This window comes from Malaclemys terrapin, chromosome 2 (genome assembly GCF_027887155.1).
Source record: "Malaclemys terrapin pileata isolate rMalTer1 chromosome 2, rMalTer1.hap1, whole genome shotgun sequence".
Taxonomy (NCBI): domain Eukaryota; kingdom Metazoa; phylum Chordata; order Testudines; family Emydidae; genus Malaclemys; species Malaclemys terrapin.
The window spans coordinates 241,085,092-241,109,322 of NC_071506.1; the positions used below are offsets into that span (position 1 = coordinate 241,085,092).

Consider the following 24,231-nt stretch of genomic DNA (forward strand, 5'->3'; position numbering starts at 1 on the left):
GTCTTGCACTGCTCAAGATGGGCAGTGCAGATTTATTAATTGGTTCACCACTTCATCAATTGAAAGTTGACATACACAGTCTTTGCAAAACCTGAGCAGATTTGCCCCACAGTTCATACAAACTCACTGGTAAAGATAAACGATTAAACAAATGTATTGACTATAAAAGATAAATTTTAAGTGATAAGCAAAAAGTCAGTTACCAAAAGAAATGAAATATAAGCATGCAGTCTAAACTCTCAACCCCATTAGACGGAGCGACATCTAGATTAACCAGTTTTTCTTACCCCAAAGAATATTGCAGTTCTTAATGTAAAAGTTTGTTCATTAAACCTGGGCCAATCTCCTCTGTTGGAGTCTTGTTTTCTTCTCAGTGTCTTAGTTGCTTGCAGTGTAGGTGGGGGCAGGAGAAAAGGTGAAGTATGGGCCTGCTCTGTTCTGTTTTATACCCTCAGTCCCATGTGATTGGGGAACAAACAAGTCCAGGCATGTCTGATGGGCATCAGTGAGTCTCTAGGCAAGGTTGAGCAATTCCCCTGGTGTGGCCTCATGCAGGTGAGTTATTAAATTGTAGCTTCCTTGCTGGACAATGGCTATTGATGGGCTGTTTGAAAACCTGCCCAGGTGTTGGTTACTTTCCTTGCTGTTGCCTCTGAGGAGCTACTACTTACAGCATGTTTTAGCGACAGGCATACAACACAATTATCATAACTTCATATATATTAATGATATACATATATGGATAGAGAAATGACTTTCAGCACATCATAACCTTTCCCCTGATACATATAAAGCATGCCTTGTAAGGTAAGATCACAAACATAAAAGTGAGGAATATGGGGGTTCCAGGACACTCCCCCAAGGTACAGAATGTCAAACAAACAAGTTTGTTTACATTTACAGGAGATAATACTGCCCTCTTCTTATTTACAATGTCACCAGAAAGTGGGAACAGACATTTGCATGGCACTTTTGTAGCTGGCATTGCAAAATATTTACATGCAGATATGCTAAAAATTTGTATGCCCCTTCATGCTTCGGCCACCATTCCAGAGGACATGCTTCTATGCGGACGATGCTCGTTATAAAAATAATGCGTTAATTAAATTTGTGACTGAACACAGTACTGTCTACAACGGGGGTAAGTCCATTTAACTGTGTCACTTAGGGGCATGGATTTTTCACACCCCTGAGTGACACAGTTATACTGACCTAATTTCCTAGTGTGGACCATGGCCCAGATTATGCGCCTGAGTGACTGGGAGGATGGTGGTGATTGAAGGGTAGGAGAGAGATCAAGAGTTCCGTTTTAGCCAGGCTTAATTTAAGTTCATGCCAGGCCACCCATGAGATGTCAGAAACACAAGTAGAGTCACAGATTGTGACAGAAGGAGCCATGTCTAGAGTGGAGAAATAGGCCTATAAATAATAAGAGTAAAGATAACAGATCACCTGATGATAGGATGTAGAGGGACAAAAGAAGGGACAAAAGATGGAGCCAGGTGGGATCCCGCTGAAAGTTGGAGATGAGATGAAGACCATGCACCGAGCAAAAAATTTAAGATACAGCTAGTCAGGAGAACTAGTAAAAGACAAAATCATGAAAGCTGAGGGAACATAAGATTTTTAAAGGAAGGAGCATGGTCAATAGTAGTAGACAGTCTCTCAGGAAGGGTGAGGATGGCTAACAAAAATTAACTGCACCGGCACATTATTTGAAAATGTAGCTATTCCTTTGAATTACACTCTTAACTTTCTGAATGCAAACACTTTGCAAGTATAAGGGCTAGAAAGTAAAACAAAACAAAAATAAACAAACAATGCTTGCATTCTATGGAATATAAATTTGTCATGTAGATTAGATAAATACCACACCCGGCAAGGAATTTTGGCACCACTGTTGTAAACTCTTTGAGGCAGAGATCTTGATTATCTATGCCAAGAGATCCCTAGCATATCTTCGGAGGCAGTACAAATTAATGAAAAATATGTCTATTCAATCCTCTAGGCACAAACAATCCAATTCTTTAAAAATATACTTTCACCCAATGTTAACATTTAAATACAGCGAAACATCAATTTCAAATCCCTCTCTGCCTTCCTCCTTCCCAATTCACACCACCTTTCAGAGAATGCTTAAATACATACATACAGTATCCTTGCAATGTTTCCTGACAGTCAAAAATATCTGTCCTACCTGTGATGGTACACCTCATAAGGCTTTATGGAAATATGCTTATGAATATATATATATATATATATATATATATATATATATATATATATATATATATATATATATGACATATGTAGCATAAAACATATTCCAGTTGCCATGTAACATATCTCTGTAAAGGTTATGATCTACTGAATCTATTCATTCTATTTGTATGCATGTGTCATTGTTGTATTCAAAGTTATGAGTATTGTCTGTGTAGCATTTGGTCAGCTTCTTGAGAAAGGAATGAGCAAATTAAATGTCCAATGAAGAAACACTTAAAAGACAATGAATCTTGGAAGGCTCCAATCCACATAAGAAGTCTACCTGAGGACATTCAGGGTAGCATGTACACAATGGCTGCTGCCTGTAAAAACGGAGTCATGCATATACATGTGACCTTCTCATGTGACTCCAAAACTCCATCTTGGAGCTGGACTTTGCATAGGAGAGCAGGAGGAGGGGGGAGGTGTCTCCACCCACAAGATAAAGTCTATTTAAACCCCTGGGAGACCCCTCCATTTTGTCTTCAGCTGGCTCAAGAGATAGCCTCTCCACCCCCAAGGATACCTGAAAGAAACTGGAACAAATGACAGTAACTACAGGGGGTGTGAGTGATTGCTGGACCCAGACTAGAGGGAGACTAGTCTGTAAAAGGAAGCTTACTGTAACACCTCTGAGGGTGCTGGAGTCCCAAGCTGGCAGGGAAAGCAGAGGCAGAAGTAATCTTGGCACATCAGTTGGCAGCCCCAAGGGGGTTTCTGTGATCCAAACCGTCACACTACCCTCAGAAGTAACATTAAATTTTCACAGATGTTTTTAGTTAGTCATTTGAAGAAACTCTACTTCTTTGGAAAATTGCCCAACAACGTGATGAGCTTCATAATACCATCAAATATTTACACAAAGACAACTGAAAGAACAAAGAAAGCCTATAAGTATGCACTATTTTTGCTCCTTTCAAATATCCAAGCTCATAAAATGTGAGGACAAATGTAATAAAGATTGAGTGTTCCATCTTAGGTAATTCCAAGGTGTCTGTACCTTGGCATGCAAGTGCTATATAAAATAAAGTAGCATGGAGTATCAAAGTCTATTTAAAATAACTCTATTCTCTCCTCCTTTCCCCATGAGGTAGTGTGTGAATGTAAGCGCATAGACGATGGTAAGTGGTACAGGTGCCACTCCTAAGGAACACACCCTCAAAACGATGCATCATATATTTGGACCCGACAAAGTCAAATTTGGGTTCCGCAGTCAAACTCTGGTTTATGTGCAGTATCACACGATGATCAGCATGGTTTAGTATAGAACAGATATTCCCCTCGAGCACCTTTGAAGCCTTCCTGGATACAATTTTCTATGCCAGACTCATGAACAACGCACTTGACCTAACAATATTTTAGCTTATTTTTTTAAATACTAGCAATATGCTCCCACTGCCTATCACCTTCCATATTGAACATTACTCAGGCCCTTGCCATGACAGTAGAATTACAGTACAGAGGTTCTACTGTAACCTCAGAGTTACAAACACTTCAGGAACAGAGGTTGTTCATAACTCTGAACAAAACATTATGGTTCTTTCAAAAGTTTACAACTGAGCATTGACTTAATACACAGCTTTGAAACTTTACTATGTAGAAAAAAATGCTGCTTTCCCTTTATTTTTTAGTTGTTTATGTTTAACACAGTACTCTTCTGTATTTGCCTTCTTTGAGGGGTGGTGTTGGGGTGTCTCTGCTGCTGCCTGAGTGTGTACTTCTGGTTCCAAACGAGGTGTGTGGTTGACTGGCCAGCTGACTCTAGTGTTCATAACTCTGAGATTCTACTGTGTATGTTATAACTTCAACTAATAGTTTATACTAATAGGAGTTACAGACAAATAAAAATCATGCTAATCTTGTCAGATTCCAATTTCCAGACCACCAGACTAAACAATGTTATCTTCCTACTTTCTTGCACAGAAAAATGATTAGTTCTTTTGATGATCCCAAATGCATATCTGTTTATATCATATTTGCTAATAGAAGCATATAAACAAGAAGCCACTTAGTCATTTAATCTGAGAAAATTAGTAACACAAGCAAATGAAGGAGTTGTAGGGATAGAATTAAATTTTATTCCAGTAATATGAAAGTCAAATGTGGCTACTGTTTAATCTGAAACAAGTGCCACAGGGATAAATTAGGAATATATTATCTGAACAGCCAACATAAGACTTTTCCTAATTAACTATTTTTATGCTTATTTTAAAATTAGGATTATACCAAATGTTATCTTTTCCTCTGTGTCAAATGCTTCATTTGAATTTTTCACTAGGTTAAGAGTCGTTCACATGTAGTTGTGTTAATTATTCTACACTATCTAAAAGCTTGCTAGGTGCTTCACAACGCAAATAAAAATTACATGGTGCCTGCCCTAACGAGTGTAATACTTAGCATTGTAAACTCTGCAGAGGGACGATATTCTAGTTCTGTGTTGTGCAGTGCCTACCACAATGAGGTCCTGGTCAATGACTAGGGCTTAGAGGCACGATGGGAATACAAATAATTAATAATTTCAGACATTCGATTTTAAGGGAAATAATCTAAACTGCTCTGCCAAGAAACATCATCCCATATTACAGGATTAATGTACACATCAAATGTTATGATCTGTTCCTTTCTAACCACTCCCTTGTCACTCTTTCCTATAAATGAAATCTACTTCAATCTCTCCCCAGCCCTAGATCTCAACAAACACAGGGGGAATCGCTAGAATGCCAACAAATCAAGGAGATCACCCAACATACCAGGAGATGCACACATACATCTTACTTCCTGATCCTGCAAGCATGTATGCACTTTCAATTTCGGTATGCGAGTTGTCCCATTGAAGTCAATGGAGAGATTCACATGCCTATAGTTAAGCATGTGAATAAGTGTTTACAGGACTGGGGCCATAGCTATTAGCAGGTTATAACAGGAATGAGCAGCAAGCTCCAATTGTCAGCAAGTGCCAGAAAGAGAAAAATACAAAGCCACAGTCTCTTACTTACACCAATGAAAATTAGGAATCAGATTTTGAGTCTCTCTCCTCCTCTGCCCTTTTTAAAAACATGGCAAAGTGTTCAGAAATTGACATTAGGCACGTACTGTACCTTACGGTGTCCTTATTTAAGGATCTCTAGCTGAGAGCTTTGTAATGTCGATGTACGCTTTGACACAGTAGTTACATAAAATGACTATTAAAACACTCTGTTTTTCTATTTAATGTTTTTGCAAAAACATTTAAAGTACTGTGTTTTATTTTATCTTTTTTAATGAGATGCGACTTTGTCATGCCCTCAAATACATCTTATCCAGGCACCCTAAATGTCAATGGGTATTTATCTTGTTTAAATATCCTACATGCAATTATACACCATTAATTCTGTTGAAATTTTGATTTCAAAGCATCATTTCCTTCTGAAGTACACAGGTTCATTCATAAATCTCCAAGCTTCAAAGCAAGATGAAAGATAAAAAGGACAGTTGAATGTTACTAAATTAAAGCAGAGTTGCAATATAAAAATAATCCCAGAGATGAGATTTTGAAAGCTCCCTAGGTATTTGGACACCAGATTCCCATTAAAATTAATGGGAACTGGACCTCCAAATCCCATAGGTACGAAACTGCCAACTTTAGACAATGGCTGATTCCACTGTGCATGCTCAGGCAGCCTGTTGACATTCAACCCAACGAGGACGTGACAGTGTTAATTGGCAGCAGGCCAGCTATGAATTTTTCATCACCCGATGGAGTTAAATATTAAATGGGAACAATAATAAAAGCATGTTTCCCATTCTGAATAGTGAAAGACTTTCACTGGCAGGACAACAAATTTTTAGCCATTCTCCGTATCCTTCCAAAATATATGGCAATCAACCAACCAGGGGCATATACCAAACTAGGAAAAAATTCAGAGCAGCCACCAGTAAGAGTTGGTGGCCGCACTCTGAGGCCACCCAAAAATTTGTTGTGAGAACCCCTGAAGCATGCTTCTAACAAAATAGCTTAAAATTTACCAATTTAAACCACCACCACTAGCCTACATTTAAACAACAGATACTTCAATTCATACTTTAAACAGCATTATTGCAGATCATCTTTTTTTCCAGAGATCATGTTATTAACACCTCTACTATTTATCGTTGATAATACCCTGAAGCATAACTGTGCTCATATAGATGGGTCACTCCCATTGACTTTGGCAGAAACTGACCCGTCTCTGGAAGCAGAATTGGGCTCTTGGTATTTACTATATTGTTTATCAGATTAAATGTCCTAGTAAATATCTGTGAAATTCTGTCAAACCCTAAATCAAGTTATATCCAGAATATCAACTTTTTTATTTTTAGAGAGAGAGATATCTTGATATATATATATACACACACACACACACACACACACAGTCTTTAGAAACTTGTTACTAGCAATTTTATACATTAACTTACATGGCAAAGTGAAAGATCTCTGTAGTGTTCATAAATATCTCAGCAAATGAAGGGATACACAAAAGAATAAGCACCTAAGGCCTTTCTGAAAATAAGCAGATGCATATTGCACACACAAAATTACAAAGTACTTGGGAACGCAAACACTCTGCACACATAATTAACCATTCTGCTTTGCAGAGCTGTGCTTTATTCATGCATATTTTGCTGCTGCAGTTTTAGCACCGAGAGACTGATTTTCAGTGGGGCCACTATCTGGTTTCCACTTGTTCCATGTGAAACGTTGGGAGCGCAGACATCTGCACTCTTCTAATACGAGCACCCAGCTTAGAATTTTTGTGCATGGTAACCAGAGTCTAAAAATCAGGTGTTTCAGTTTTTTATTATTTAGAGCCCAAATTGAGACAATCAGCTGATGACCAATGAATTTATTCAAATTAACAAGTTAGAGTTGAAAGGCTCAGTATCCTATTCCAATTCCCTGGGCCATCTAGTCATTCAAAGAAAATATGTTGTGTTAGATCTAAGGCCTGGTCTACACTAGGCGTTTATGTCGAAGTTAGCGCCGTTACATCGAATTAACCCTGCACCCGTCCACACTGCGATGCTATTTAGTTCGACATAGAGGTCTCTTTAATTCGACTTCTGTACTCCTCCCCGACGAGGGGAGTAGCGCTAAATTCGACATGGCCATGTCGAATTAGGCTAGGTGTGGATGGAAATCGACGCTAATAGCTCCGGGAGCTATCCCACAGTGCACCACTCTGTTGACGCTCTGGACAGCAGTACGAGCTCGGATGCTCTGACCAGCCACACAGGAAAAGCCCTGGGAAAATTTGAATTCCTTTTCCTGTCTGGGCAGTTTGAATCTCATTTCCTGTCTGGACATCGTGGCGATCACAGCAGCACTGGCAACGATGCAGAGCTCTCCAGCAGTGATGGCCGTGCAGTCTGTGAATAGAAAGAGGGCCCCAGCATGGACTGATCGGGAAGTCTTGGATCTCATCGCTGTGTGGGGCGATGAGTCCGTGCTTTCTGAGCTGCGCTCCAAGAAACGGAATGCAAAGATCTATGAGAAGATCTCAAAAAACATGTCAGAGAGAGGATACAGCTGGGATGCAACGCAGTGCCGCGTGAAAATCAAGGAGCTGAGACAAGGCTACCAGAAGACCAAAGAGGCAAACGGACGCTCCGGATCCCATCCCCAGACATCCCCTTTCTACGAGGCACTGCATTCCATCCTCGGTGCGGCCGCCACCACTACCCCACCACTGACCGTGGACTCTGAGGATGGGATAGTCTCCACGGCCAGTTCCTCGGACATGTTAGGGGACGGGGAAGATGAGGAAGGAGATGAGGAGGGCGAGGCAGTCGGCAGTGCTCACAACACTGATTTCCCCGACAGCCAGGATCTCTTCATCACCCTTACAGAGATCCCCTACGAAGCGTCTCCAGCCGTTACCCCGGACACAGAATCTGGGGAAGGATCAGCCAGTAAGTGTTGTAAACATCTAAACATTTATTTTTAACAGAACAGGAATATTAACAATTAAAAGAATGGGTTGTTCATGATTACTGTGCCCTAGGCGCTTAACGGTTTAGTCATGGGCAGTGCAAGTTTTGAAAAAAAAATCTAGCAATGTCCGGTTTTCCGTGATTGTCCAGCACAAGCCGCTCTACTGTTTATTCCCTGCTACTGCAGCTACAGTAAAATGCGGTCTATATGTCCGGGGATAGAGCAGTAATCCTCCTGGGACATCTCGATGAAGCTCTCCTGGAGGTAATTGGAAAGCCGTTGCATGAGGTTCCTGGGGAGAGCGGCCTTATTGGGTCCTCCGAAGTACGACACGTTGCCGCGCCACGAGACTATCAAGTACTCGGGAATCATTGCTCTGCACAGCAGGGCGGCATACGGCCCTGGTCTTTGGAGGCTTTCCCGGAGCATTCTCTCTCTCTCGCTCTCAGAGATCCTCATCAGGGTGATGTCGCCCATGGTGACCTGCTTTGAATTAGGTAGGGGAATGTTAGTGTTGGGACTGCTTGCTCGTTCCTTTACAGAACTGTAACCGCTGGTTTGCAGCCACGCGGTGGAGGCGGGAGAGGGGCAGCCGAAAGGGATCGTTCCTGGGGACAGCTGCAAGGGGGTGGGACAGGGGCAGAGTTCCCGCTTGCCGGATTGCTGGCAGCAGGGACTGACATTGCTTTAAATGTGAAATGAGGCCAGTGGTAATATAAAAGTTTTAAACTGCCACAAGTCTACGGCTTACCATGTCTGCCTGCAACAGAAATTCCGTTGTGCTGCCCCGCTTCTCAAATGTGCTGTGCAAGACCCCAGGCACTGAATGCGAAGGCCGAGAATTCGACCTTGTGCTGAGTGCGCATGTGATCGGTGCTGTGCATGGTCTTGTTCACAAAGAAAGACTATGTTCTTTGTTCACAACTACATTTATCTTTCTGAGGAATTCACTCCCTTTTTCCCATTTCCACAGCCCCATCTGCGACTGTCTCAGAACCTAGCCTGGCATCACACTCCCAGAGGCTAGCGCGGATTAGGCGTAGGAAGAAGAGGACACGGGAGGACATGTTCTCTGAGCTTATGGCCTGTTCCCAAGCCCAGGTAGCACAGCAGACCCAGTGGCGGGAGAAATTGACCCAAATGCACCAAGCAAACATGGATCGGGAGGAGAGGTGGCGGCAGGAAGACCAGCAGGCGACTCAAACGCTGCTTGGACTACTGAGGGAGCAAACAGACACGCTCCGGCGCCTTGTGGATGTTCTGCAGGAACGGAGGCAGGAGGACAGAGCCCCGCTGCAGTCCATCTCTAACCGCCCTCCCCCGCCACCAAGTCCCATACCCACCTCACCCAAAGTGCAAAGAAGGAGAGGCGGCAGAGTCCCTGCTAACTCTCACTCCACCCCTGCAGAGAGCTCTAGTAGCAGAAGGCTCTCATTCCCCAAAATTTGAAAAGTTCTTTCCTTCCCGCCTGACACAAGCCCCCGTCCAAGTTTCACCTCCCAGTTCCATGTGTAGCTGATAATAAAAAATACGTTTCTGTTAACTACTGTTTCAATCATGTTCTTTTGGAGGAGGAGGGGAAAGGGGGTTGGTAATTGGACAGGACAGTCACCTTTGGCAGGGTACATAGGCGGGGGCAGGCAGAGCAGCAGGGCACATACACAGTGCAGTGATGCAGTGACTAGTTACCCTGGTTAGTCTGGGAGGTTGTTTTCATGTTATGTGGTGGGGGGTGGGTTGCTCTGTGACTTTGTGGCGGGGGAGGGCAGTTACAGATCTTAAGCGGCGGTCCTTATGCAGGATCACAGAGCCACGCAGCAGGGGATCTGTAACCGTCCTCCCCCTGCCACAAAGTCACATAGCCCCCCCATACACACAGTCCCAATCAGGAGGGGTGGCAGGCTCCGTTGAAACAACCATCCCACTGCAGCGGAGCCTGTCAATCCTTGAGTTTAGAAGCTTCATTCGCGTCACTACACTACACCCGCTCCGCACCACAGTCTGCGTCCCAGTTTTAAAAAATTCCCGCGAAAACAGTATTAAAGAAAACGGTGTGCATTAACAAAGTAGAACTATTTTTATTTCGAAACGTGTGTTGGAAGGGGGTATGTAACTGGATACGATAGTCAACATTAACTGGGTAAAGAAACGGGGGCAGGTTCAGCTTCTCTGTACACAAACTTTAAAGTCACAGGTTACCCTGCTCACTCAGGAACTTTGCTTTCAAAGCCTCCCGGATGCACAGCGCTTCCCGCTGTTCTCTTCTAATCACCCGGCTGTCTGGCTGTGCGTAATCAGCAGCCAGGCTATTTTCCTCAACCTCCCACCCCGCCATAAAGGTCTCCCCCTTGCTCTCACAGAGATTGTGGAGCACACAGCAAGCTGCTATAACAATGGGGATATTGGTTTCGCTGAGATCACAGCGAGTCAGTAAGCTTCTCCATCTCCCCTTGAGATGGCCAAAAGCACACTCCACCACCATTCTGCACTTGCTCAGCCGGTAGTTGAAGAGTTCTTTTTCAGTGTCCAGGGCTCCAGTATAGGACTTCATGAGCCAGGGCATTAGCGGGTAGGCTGGGTCCCCGAGGATGACTATAGGCATCTCCACATCCCCAACAGTTATTTTGTGGTCCGGGAAGTAAATACCTTGCTGCAGCCGTCTAAACAGACCAGAGTTCCTGAAAACACGAGCATCATGAACCTTGCCCGGCCATCCCACGTAGATGTTGGTAAAACATCCCCTGTGGTCCACCAGTGCTTGCAGCACCATGGAGAAGTAGCCCTTTCGGTTAACGTACTGGGTGGCCTGGTGGTCCAGTGCCAGGATAGGGATGTGAGTTCCATCTATGGCCCCACCGCAGTTTGGGAATCCCATCGCTGCGAAGCCATCTATGATCGCCTCCACGTTTCCCAGGGTCACTACCTTTGGCAGCAGTACATCAACGATTGCCTTCGCTACTTGCATCACAACAACCCCCACGGTAGATTTGCCCACCCCAAACTGGTTCGCGACTGACCGGTAGCTGTCTGGCGTTGCAAGCTTCCAGAGGGCTATGGCCACTCGCTTCTGTACACTCAGTGCAGCTCGCAACCGGGTGTCATTGCGCTTCAGGGCAGGGGACAGCAACTCAAAGTTCCAGGAAAGTTCCCTTCCGCATGCGAAAGTTTCGCAGCCACTGGGATTCATCCCAGACCTGCAGCACTATGCGGTCCCACCACTCAGTGCTTGTTTCCCATGCCCAGAATCGCCGTTCCACGGCATCAACATGACCCATTGCCATCGTGATGTCCTCGGCGCTGGGTCCCCTGCTTTCTGAGAGGTCTGTGCTACTCTCAGACTTCAGGACATCACCGCGGTGCCGTAGCCTCCTCGCCTGACTTTTCTGCATCTGCCTCAGGGAAACCTGTATGATAAGCTGCGAGGCGTTGAGAGCGGCCACAACTGCAGCGATGGTCGCAGCGTGCTCCATGCTCGCAGTGCTGTGGCGTCCGCGCTGTCAATGACTGGAAAAGTGCGCGAACTGATTTCCCGCCGGCGCTTTCAGGGAGGGAGGGCGGGAGTGATGGACGGATGACGACAGTTACCCAAAAGCACCCTCGACACATTTTGTTACCCAGAAGGCATTGCCGGCTACACCCAGAATTCCAATGGGCAGAGGGGACTGCGGGAACTGTGGGATAGCTGACCACAGTGCACCGCTTCGAATGTCGACGCTTTCACCGTTAGTGTGGACTCACAAAGTCGAATTACTGTCCTTAGTGTGGACACACACATTCGACTTTGCAATATCGATTCCAAAAATTCGATGCAAGTAAATTCGAACTACTCTCGTAGTGTAGACAAGGCCTAAGTGAACAAACTGAAGAAGCAGTATAGTTGAGACTTCTATCACATACAAAGCTAATGCTAAATCTTCCTTTTGTATACGGGGTTAGGGTTACCAAATGTCCGGGTTTTCCCGAGACATTGCCTCTATTTTGACCCTCTGTCTGGACAGATTTTTCAAATAAGAGGCAATGTCCGGATTTTTTTTTATGAGCAGACACTGCAGTTCAGAAAGAGCCCCGATTGGTTCATTTCCTGATGGTCCCTCCCCTATGTCTGCAGCTTATTGGTCCCTCACAGCTGCCAGATCCCACCCACCCAGGCTCTCTACTGCCCTGGGGAAGTAGAGAGCCCCATGGGGAGGCAGGTGACTGATGACTGTTGCAGAGTCCCAGGTCTGCGCCAGCCACCCTGCCACCATGACATGGAGCAACACTGCCCCCCAATCTCAAGAATGAGGCCCCAGGTACCCCCTCTTGTGCACCCCCCAAATACCCCTTCCAGTACATACACATCCCTCTAATACCCCCAAAATACTCACTCCGAGTACATATATCCCTACAGCACCACCTCAATACCCCTCAATATACACACCCCTCGAGCACCTCCAGGTATCACCTCCAGCACTCCCAAATACCCCCCAATACACACTGTATCTCTACAGCACCCTCCCTTCCAGTTCCCCCTCCCCAGCAGTGTTCTCTTTTGGGGAACCTGAAACATGGTAACCCTATACAAGGATCGCTTCCTCTACAAGCCATTCAGTCCATACATTAAATGTTATCAGTTTCTATGCTCTATTTAGTTTTTCAAAGAAAACCATATAACATCTAAAATAAAGAAAGGTTCTTTTCTGATGAAGCATAATACTATCTTGTAGGAATTGTGAAGCTTGCAAAGATTACCTTTTAGAAGATAAAAACATCTATACAACGTGACTAGCAGCCACCACTCAAATGAGGGGCTTAGCGCCACAAAATAAAATTAAACTGTTAAAATGGAAGTCTTGACTGTGCACAAAATAAAGATTAAATATTCTTAAGGGAGCAAATCGCTGTCCAGTTTAGGATCCAACACCCTCTGTAAATCATGATCAAGTCTCCTCAGCCTTGTAACTATCTGCAGGTAATCAGGTCACACAACTGCATGGAACGGCTCTCAGTATTACTATTATTTTTATTACAGCGGCAACTAAGAAGCCCAAACGATGATCAGGGCCTCTTTGTGGTGGACACTGTACAGACAAGTAACAAAGAAGAAAGTCACTGCCCCTGAGACCTAGCCATCAAGGTGTCAGACACTACAGGAAGGCCAAACGGGACAAGGGTAGGTGGGAGAACGAGATAACAAAAATAAGTTATTTTTGTTGCATGTAGTATAATATAATTAAGAAGAGTTATGGTACTTTGTAGATTCTGACCTACTGTTATTGCTAAAAGATCTATATTGTTGTGGGAAAATATCCACAGCAAAAGAATGTGTTAAAATTACATTTCCATCCAACAATGATTTCCCAAGATTAGTCTTCAGTCTGCCATTTTACATACTGTATTCAAATGTTTATATCCTTCTTTCTAATGGGTACTGCGGACTGTTCTGATTTACAGAAAATACAGATCAAACAATATTAATTCTTAAAATATCTGATGACGTACATGAACAAATAGGTTTAAAATGAAATAAGTATTTTGTTATGTATAGTTTCCTCAAACAGCTCAATCTTAAAAGTCATTTGCAAGCACAATACCAGCATCAACAATATTTAGGCAACGATGATTAAGGCAACAATGATATTTAGGCCACTGTTGATTAAACTGGTTGATTAAACTGTGCAGATCATAAAGAAGCTGTTTGGCTATTGGATGAGGTACAGAACTGGAAGTTTCCTCTCTAGATCATCAGTAACCGTAAGTAACAATCTACAGGATGTTGGGTACTTACATGAGATGACTTGATGGCATCCCTGGACTGATATTCTTATTGTTACTACTACAAAATTACACCCTTGTTGTGGGCTGCATGGCCTGAGGACTGAATGTATATGAAGACTAAGCTATACACTCATTCCCCAAGTCTTCTCCACCTGAGGATGTGGGAACCAATAGCAGATGGGATGGGATGAAGTTCTCACACGGTCAGTGACTGGGGCATCAGTTTTGTGGATGTTTGTCAAGCCAGTGCCTTTGAGAAACCATTAAATTGCTTTAAAACTCAGGACTTTTTCCATTTCCTTCAGTGCTCTCTTTAGAACCACAGCTGTACTAGCCTTTTCTGCTGACTAATATGAAGAAATGCAATCCATACAGAGATACTTCTAAAGGATCAAATTTATTATTAATCTACACCAGTGGTGGGCAACCTGCAGCCCGCATGCGGCCCATCAAGGCAATCTGATTGCGGGCCGTGAGACATTTTGCTGACATTGACCGTCTAGAGGAACGGCCCCCCGCAGCTCCCAGTGGCCATGGTTTGCCCACCACTGGTCTACAGATTTTCAAAGGTTAATTAGATATAAAGACTAGGAGGTGAAGTATTTCCTTGAGATACATAATTTGTCCTAAAAAAAATTTGTAGGAAAATAGTATCAGTGTACCCAAGTGTTATCTTGATTGTCGTGGTTCTTCAGTTCCAAGGTTCAGGAAAAATTGCTGATCATGTACTCCTACAGTCTTGAAGGATACTTATAAAGTAAATCTAATCTGCAGTAAGATTCTACTATAATTAGCTAACTACTGATTCTCCTTGCATCAGTCAAAGTTTTATTTGTGTGTACTGAGTTGTGTATAGCATTCCCACACTCTAATTGCCCTCATTCTACTCAGGAAGGCAAGATTACTGAGAAATAAAGTGACATAACTAAAAATTGGAAAAAATTAATTTAAAATATAAAACTGATACTAATCCAATTCCAAGCTTATAACACTGGTGAAAGGTTTGATGTATGATTATATCTTGAATAGGGTTTACCAGTAACATGCAGAATTCTTGGTTTAGCAGTAACATACAGAGTTCTTGGTCTGTGTCTGGCAGAAGATCTGCTACTTGGTGCCTGAAAATGGTATAAATCAGCAGAAGGCAGATAATCGTCACAACAGCAGAAATACCAGATTATGGTAAGCATTCTAAATATTTTCTTAAGGGGTGCAGTAGTAGATTACTTTTTAACATACTCATTGTAGGTAGCAAGAGACCATTACCTTATAACATTTGATTCAACTGACATCTGAAATAAAAAACTTGACACACAGTACTTTTGACAGTGCCACATTTATCTCTGAACCAAATGCTATAATATATGCTTCTTGACTGCACTTCATTATAGGACTTCAATTATTTTAGACTTAATTTTATAATGATCCCATAACAAGCCTGGTTTTATTTCACTGCTTTACTCTAAGTAATGACATCAGAAATAGAGACTCTTGAAAATGAAGTTATGGAAAACTTCAACACATACAAAAAATGAATGATACGTCTTAAGCCTCTTCCTCTATCATTTTTACTATTTGTGGTAATTTGAGCCTGTGTCACGCAGGGCTGGCTCCAGGCACCAGCGGAGGAAGCACGTGCCTGGGGCGGCACATGCTAAGGGGCGGCATTCCATCCATTCTTGGGGCAGCACAGTCCGGGCGGCTTTTTTTTTTTTTTGGCGCTTCGGCAGTTTGGGTGGCAGTCTGAGTGGCTTTTTTTTGCTTGGGGTGGCAAAAATGGTAGAGCCTGGTGTCATGCACATCTGAAGCATGGAAAGTTGAGCAATCTGATCACGTGTTTCTCACAATAGATATAAATTAAAATCCAGTGTTCTTAAGTTAGCATGTACAGACTTACGACGCCTGACTTACATCGGACGCCACTTACGATGCTTTTCAATTGACTGCCTGTTTCGCCCGTACGACGCGTGTTTTGCCCTTATGACAAAAGCCGGCAGGAAGAACAGCACACATCACATGCTGAGCCTCCGCCAATCACTGATTTCACTGTTCAAGCTTTCTGATTGGCTGAGCCAATCAAAAACAAGCGGCAAGGCTACCCGGCAACTAGCTACCCTGGCCATGGACCCCCTTCCAGTTCCATTCATTATAACGCGACCACAAAGTTATTTACAAACAACTCTGTAAAAAGCAAGCCCAATTCTGCATAGTATGTTGCCGGCATTCTGAGCCGGCATTCTGAGCCACCACCTGCCTCTCTGGCATTCTGCCCAGCCTGACTTAAGACATTCAGTTGCTGTTCTTTGTGGTTCTAAAAAGTCTAAAAAAAAATTTAAATGGCAGAAAAGCGTAAATCCAGTGCAGGTGGTGTTTCTTCTTCTAAGAAAGGCAGAACAATTACTACTGAAACAAAAAATGGATGTCATTAGGAGAGTCAAAGCATATGTGATTTTATATGTTTATTTTAATACTGTTTACCAAATAAATACACTGATGTTGCTACATTAGCAAACTATAATTCATTTAGTACAAAAATCTGGATTATTGTGGTGAAAATAGTGTATCAAGCCTTGGTTCAGGAACCCCCTCCCCCCCTTTATACCATTGATTCCTATGGGAAAAGCCATTTCAACTTAATTTGTTCCTCAGAACTGCGTTGTGTGTCGTAAGTCCGAGGACTCTCTGTAATTCATAAATGTAAAGGACTATGATTGCTCCCCACCACGTTGCATAACAGAGATATGTACTAAAGTTATCCTTTAGGGTGGAGCTATAGAAGCTTTGTATACACTGTCCAACGTTTAGTAGGACATGTTAAATATGAGAGAGTCCGAAGATCCCAGAGACAGACACAAAACCGGTCAACCAAAATACTGAGAAAGTAAAGTTATTTTATTCTTCAGAATGTAATTGCACTCTCAGCCACTTTAAGACATATACTTCAATTGACTGTATCTGTCTGTCTGCAAATATTTTCTTAAGACAAAGATGGCAAGTAGGTAAGACACAATTTATTACCCAATCACTATCTGAGCTCCTGGCAACCTCTTTCACATTAGCTTCTGCAAGTGAAGTACATACAAATAGGGTTGCTAAGCTGTAGATTGTGTTGGAATTTTACCAAACCTAATTATATCATTTAAATACACCTCTACCCAGATATAACGTGACCCGATATAACACGAACTCGGATATAATGCGGTAAAGCATTGGGGGGGACGACTTCACACTCTGGCAGATTAAAGCAAGTTCGATATAACGTGGTTTCACCTATAATGCGGTAAGTTTTTTTGGCTCCCAAGGATAGTGTTATATTGGGGTAGAGGTGTATCAAAGTAACTTTCCATTTCAGATCATGCTGTACTAATATTTCTAGTGCTGCCATTAGAAAGATTTAGCTCTTTTGGGGAAAAAAAAGTATCAGTAATGTCTTTTATTACTTCACCCACTTTGTCTCTAGAATATCCTGGGACTGACATGGCTACAACTACACTGGGTACCTTCATAATACAATTCAAAATGCCTCCTTTAGTTAAATCAAACAGGGAAAATGCAGCACCAAAAGAGCATGTAAGCATAATCCTTTAAATTGCTAAGTGCCCTCAATACCAAGTGAAGTTCCCTGATAGGACCCACACAGCATCTCTTGAGCCTGGGTCCTATACAGTACAAATAAGGGAAAAAATAAAGATACATTCAAAGCAAGTATTACAAGAAAAAAATCTTATCAGTTGATATTAGGCAACAAAGTATGACAATAAGGGGAGTTTCAAAAGTGCCTGAAATCATTGGTGACTGTGCTCCTAAATCCCTGAGGTGCTTTTGAGAATCTCTGTGCGTAAGTTTTCAAATCAGAAAATCCTGTTTCAACTACACTGAAATTTTTCACAAAATCATATTGATTCTGACAAAATTTCCAGTGAAAACAAGAATTTCCAAATGAAAATGTTTTGATTCAATAAAATTTAGACAAAATTTTGACATTGATAACAAAATTTCCATTTGAAAGATTTTATTATTTTATTTTACTTTTACATTATTTCACGATGAAACATTTTGTTTTCTAGAACAAAGTGTCCCCAGGTTGTTGTTTTTTTGGAATGAAATAGTTTGATACTTTGATCTAGAAAATGAGGTAAATGCTCAGGGTACTGATTAGAGGAGCAGCTATTTTCAATATCCTAGAAAAATCCAAGTAAACAAAAAGAAACTACCTTCCTTCAACAAGCAACATAGAGAAATTATTTACTAGTAACTAGAGTGTCTAAATAATAGCCTCTGCAGATCTACACCATGGAAATTGGCTGACTTGGCTGGCTGGCCCCACAAACTGCTCCAGAGCCATATGATTTACCAGTAGATAGGCATATATTGACCAAAGATATAACATTCCAAGTTCAATTCCCCGCTAGGTCACAAGAGTTCTCCAGCTAAGAAATTGTAACAGTACTTTACATCTCACAGGGATGATGTGACAAATATATTAAAAGACTGAGTGCTCAGATACAACAGTAATAGGAGCCATATAAATACCTTAAATAGACAGTTCCAAACAGATCTTGTAAGACAGACTTCTTCCTAACTGCTCTTAAGTTTCTCTCCACATCAATTATTGAACACACCTCAAAGAAGTTTTGGTTTGTTTATTAGATGCTCTTGTGCGTTGTGACACATTAGCCAATCCAACCTTTCCACCTCCATCTAATGCCATATTTCTTGCTCCTTTATAGTTTGCTTCCATGACAATGAACATCTTTCACAAATGTTCTTACATCTGCTGTCCTCCTCTTTTCAAGCCTTCCACCAGGCAATATCCAATCAAGGGGCTGTCTAGGAATAGTTTTGTTTTTTGTTTTTGTTTTTTTTAACCACACATCTGGACCACACATCATCACTCCACTTTCTTTCTCAAATCATTGTTTCTACAATCTGCTGACCAGTCCTTGTAACACATCTACGTTGGTCACTTTATCCCACCAGTATCTTTTGTACCAAGTATCCTTTGCAAGCATCTCAGGTGGAATGCATTAAGTGTACTGTTAAGTTTCTAGCATTTGCCAAGTTTCAGAACCACATATCAATGTGGATTTAACAGTATTATATAAACTTGGTCTTAACGCCTGTGCATCTCCTTATTTCTCCAAATATTTACCTGTCTCAAAAAGACTATTTGCCTCCTCATTTCCTGCTTTCAACTCCTCATGGTGTTGGCAATCAGCACTTTTTGTGTTTCCAAGATAGACAAACTCATTAACCATGTGTATTCTTCACTATCAATCATATATGCCTCATCATTGCTGACATCTCTTTAAAATGATCATGACTTTCATTTTCTTTTGGCTGATTCTTAATCCTACTTTGGCAGCCTCACATTTGACATTGATAGGGGTCTTTTCCATAGCATCTTCACCTGTGTCCAACAAAATGTCATCTGCAAAGTCGAGATCATGAAGTTTTCTTCTAGTCCACATAATTCCTATATCTTCCTTTAATGCTGCTTTTAGCATCACAATGCAGAAGAGAAGAGGTGATCAGATGCAGCACATTATGAACTTGTGCATTCTCATCATCCATAAACAGAATGACATCATAAGCATGCACCTAATTTAGTACCGTCATGCCGTGTGCAGTGGTTTATGACAGTGAGTGCCAACCTTACGGCACACTGTCTAAAAGCAGGGCAGACACCCCAAACTGATGGTATGTTCTATAATTAAATTTCATCAACCCAGTAACAAATGTGACCTCTCGGATCACTGTAACACTCTTACCATGGAGTCACAGACATTCCCCTTGGGCACCCAGGCAAACTAGACTTAGTGATAAATCGTCACTTAAACCAAAAAAATTACAAAATATTCAGGTTGCTTTCAGTCCCAAGAGACCAGTCAGTCACTTACCCGAGGTCAATCTGCACCTTAAATCTCACACCAAAGACATCGCTGGTTGCCAATCCTATAGTAAACTAAGGATTTATTAATTAGGAAAAAGAAATGAGAATCTTTTACAGGTTAAAACAGGCAACATATAAGCACAAATGTGTTACAGTGTATGGTTCCAAAAGGTGACAGATGTAGTAATCTGTCCCCTGAATGTCTTTTAGGGAAAATCCAGGTTGACCCTGGGGATCTCTGTTTTTGTTTCTTAGCTCCAGCCCTTGTAAGAGTCCAAAAAGCAAAGAGAGAACTATTTCTTCTTGTGAGCATCTTTATATGCTCTTCCCCCAGAGTTCAAACTGATGGGACAAGAGCTCCTGAACACACGTTCTTCATAGGCAGATAGGGCAATAAACTGGGTTTTTGTCCTACTGTAGCGCATTCAGTTTTGATAGTCCTTTTTGATTACCACTCTTGCTGTCTAGGTTCACAAGTTCAGATCAGGCATTCTTACAGTTATAAAGCAAAACCTACATATTACCTTATAGCATGGGATATAGACATTGCAAGTAAGATTAATGCATGCAGCAACTTATAAGCGTTTTATAGTCTAAACACATCTTTACAAGTCTAACACTTATCTTGAACAATATTAACATATAGGTGAACTGGTCTGGTTTCCACCTATGAATCTGTCAGTGCTCAGCAGACACCTATAGCCTTGGCAACAGCTGGCACATGGTTTACCAGCATCACAAGTACACCTTGCAACTTGCTGTAGAATGCATCCTTTACTTGTTCATCACAGCCATTAGTAGGTACATAACACTAGATGATAGTTATGTTAGCATAATTTGGGAGTCGACTGGTTTCCATTCCTGTAGATCTTGTGTTGCCTTTTTGCTGAGGAGTACTCCAACTCCCTCTATATGGAGTATCATCTTGCCTTCCTGAATAGAGTACTCTGATATTATATGAATAGAATCGTCCATCTCATTTAGCTCACTCCAAGAATGCTAATATTGAATTGAGTCATTTCTCAAATTACTTTATTCAGTTTCCCACTGAGACACACAGTTCTCATATTCCAGCATTCAATTCTAGTTTTAGCTTTAGCTGTTAGGATCTTGTTTCAGGTGATGAACTTACTCATGAGTTTGGTTAAGCCCCTTCATACTTCCATTTGGACGTATTTGAAGTTGATGTAATGATTCTGAGAGGCTGATACAGACTCTTATCAGGGTTTTTTCCATAATTGTGACTTTTTTTACGTGGACAGATAGTTCACATGACTCACAATCATAGGTCCCTGGCTCTTCATTCAATATATTTGGAGCAGCCCATATTAAGTATAAGGTTCCCTCAAACGCCACTCGAGGGACGCACCTGGTAGCTTAGGATGCCTGAAGAAATGGGAAAGTCCAGGGAGGTTGAGCATGAATCCACACATGCACATGGAGAACTTCAATTATTTGTAGGTAACCTTCCTGCCACCGTCATGAAATTACCACTGCAGATTCCCATTGAAGAAGATTGGCAAGTAGTACACAGCTGCAGGAGGACTTAACTGAATAAAGATTTAAGTACTATTACCCTGCACAAGTATCTGACCTAGACTGCCAGTCAAGGAGGTAGTGCTTCATGAAAGTATTAACTGAACTCCAAACAGGTAGCTTATGAATTTCAGAAGTTGATGTGGTCCAAAGGAAAGCTATTGAGGCAACTCTTACTTTAATGAAGGGACCCTAAATCTTCCAGATGTTCACTCCTCAGCCTGGTCATAAGTAGTTAGTAAACAGGCCTTACTTGAGCCTTGGAGCAAAGATTGGGGAAGTCCAAGGGGGAAACAAAGGCCATATTCAGCCTATATGACTTTCCAGATAGCTTAGGCCTGTCTAAATAGCTCAAGGTTCCTGACATCCAGACAACAGAGCCCAGCCTTCACAGGAAGCTGAGAATTTAGGAAAATACAAAGTTCTAGTTTAAGATGGAAATCTGACACAACCATTATCAAAAAACTAGGATAAGGATGGAATATGGCTTTCTTTATGAAAAATCAGTCTTTGAAGGATCTGCCATCAGGGGCTGCAATCACCTTCCTGGTAGAAACGACAACCACTAATAATGTTACTTTGAATGGAAGACAACGCAAAGAACAGAATACCAAACATGTGAAGAGCCTAATAAGAACCAGATTCAAACCCTAAGATTCCACTAAAAGACAAATAGGAAGAAATGTAAGCAAGAATATTTTCAGAAAGTATCTAAAGAGAACAACAGGGCATATCCCTTCCAGCCCCCTGCCATGAGCCGCTGCCATGCCCCCTGCCATGAGCCACTCAGGGAAGGGGGCTGGGAGCAACCCCACGAGCCCAGCACCCCACCCCTCTGCCCTGAACATCCCCCACACTCAGCCTTCTGCCCCGCACCCCCCATACCCCCAGCCATCTGCCATGAACCCCCCCACCCCACACACCCAGCCTTCTGCCCTGCACCCCTCCCATACCCCCATCCCTCTGCCCTGACCCCCCCACCCCAACACACCCAGCCTTCTGCCCTGCACCTCCACAGCCCCATCCCTCTGCCCTGAACCCCCCCCCACAGCCCCAGCCCTCTGCCCTGAACCCCCCACACCCCAACACACACCCAGCCTTCTGCCCTGCACCCCTACACACCCCCAGCCCTCTGCCCTGACCCTTGAACCCCCTACACACCCAGTCCTCTGCCCTGCACCCCCCCAGCCCTCTGCCCTGATCTCTGAACCCCCACCCCCACACCCCAGCCCTCTGTCCTGACCCCTGAAAGACACCCCCCCCCCAGGTCTGGGGTCCCAGCTGCAGGCCCTGATCAGCCTGCTGCTGGCCTAGGTGAACAGAACCCCAGGCTGGCAGCGAGCTGAGCAGGCTGGTGGCGTAAGATCAGCATTTTAATTTAATTTTAAATGATGCTTCTTAAACATTTTGAAAACCTTGTTTACTTTACATACAATAGTTTAGTTATATAATATAGACTTATGGAAAGACCTTCTAAAAATGTTAAAATGTATTACCGGCACGCAAAACCTTAAATTAGAGTGAATAAATGAAGACTCGGCACACCACTTCTGAAAGGTTGCCGACCCCTGAGTTAATTTGTGCTCCCTCTACTCGTTCAGCAGCAGATGAGCAAAAAGCCACCATGGGTACCATATAAATATTGCTTTTTAAACACTCTCATAAAACAGTGATTTAGGGCCTTAGAGACACAACTAAGTGACTAACAACATACGGAAGGGGTTTCAAAGGTACAAAAGGCACCTAGATGCCCCACTCCTAATGAAAGTCAATGACAATTGGACATCTATCTCCCATTGTTCTTAAATGTCTGGGAGTACCGGGCAGATAAAAGTATACAGTGCAGGTAATTCCATAATCATTTCAATATATACCTAGAGGCTTCTGTCAGCCGTCCCCCTTATCCATCCTGGTCCCCAGAGAACCTGCGGGACCTCACCATCCTCCCCCCCTTGAATGAGGGTTGTGTGGAGGGGGGGGGGGGTTAAAGGAGGGATGGGATGGCTCTATGCTGAACCAGTCATAGGAGCCCCCAAATACCCCTCCCCCATTTCCACTCTTAAATAATACCTCCTTTAAATCCTTTACCAATCCACTTCATCTAATCACTGTATCCCTTCCTATGGAGTACTTGCACCGGGCATCTGACCCATGTTTACACAGTGAGTTGGGACATCACAGCCTAACTCCCATTTCATGTTTGCCCAACTAAACCCCATGAACCAGCTCCAGGAAAGGTGACCCACCCCACTTAACCTTGGCCTGACGGGGAGGGAAAAAAAATCCTTCTCAGCGTCCGAAGAAAGAAGCAACTAGCGCAGTGCCTGCAGCGGATCCTGACCAAACCCAGTATTTCACTGCTTCCATGGGTGGGAGGGTGAGAGTTGCCCTGCTTGGCCCAGGTCAAAAAAAGGGCTTTCCCTGCACTGGCATGGACGTATATAGTCCCCACTCTGTTCTAGTCACCAGCAGGGGGATGGATCAGCATCCCCACACTTACCTGGTCTGCCACTACAGCAGAAAGTCACTCCCTGGCTCTCTAGCTCTTAAAGGGCCACACACCTTTTCCAGCTAGCCAGACAATGGACCCCACTGCTAAATATGCAGTGAGGTTGTGTGTCTCTCTGGAAAACTGTGGCTTTACAAAATAGTAAATTTTTGGGTATGTTATCATACAAACCATTTAAGACAGAGGTTGTAGGAAATTATTTCAGTGTCGTGCCTCAAGTGTTTACATTTCAAAGTAAGTAGAAGGAAAGAAATACTAAAAGCACGATTCTTCACTCCTCTGCTTCATTTCTATATGCTTTTTGCTCTCCAGTTGCATTGCACA

General features: G+C 42.8%; 2 protein-coding genes across 3 annotated transcripts in view; one reads left to right on the forward strand and one right to left on the reverse strand.

Annotated features, from left to right (window-relative positions):
- VPS50 (VPS50 subunit of EARP/GARPII complex) overlaps nt 1–24,231 on the reverse strand; it is a 180,195-nt gene that overhangs the window by 22,181 nt on the left and 133,783 nt on the right. The window lies entirely within an intron of this gene.
- Nucleotides 8,084–9,716, forward strand: LOC128832820 (uncharacterized). The gene is made up of 2 exons (XM_054020453.1): nt 8,084–8,709; nt 9,186–9,716. Exons 1-2 carry the CDS (start codon nt 8,496–8,498, stop codon nt 9,659–9,661), a joined length of 690 nt encoding a protein of 229 aa, XP_053876428.1. The 5' UTR covers nt 8,084–8,495; the 3' UTR covers nt 9,662–9,716.

Excerpts from the sequence above, each read along its gene's own strand:
- LOC128832820 (XM_054020453.1), top strand. The coding sequence starts at position 8,496 with ATGAGGTTCCTGGGGAGAGCGGCCTTATTGGGTCCTCCGAAGTACGAC. Across the intron at positions 8,710-9,185 it reads GGTGACCTGCTTTGAATTAG|CCCCATCTGCGACTGTCTCA; the intron begins GTAGGGGAATGT and ends CCATTTCCACAG.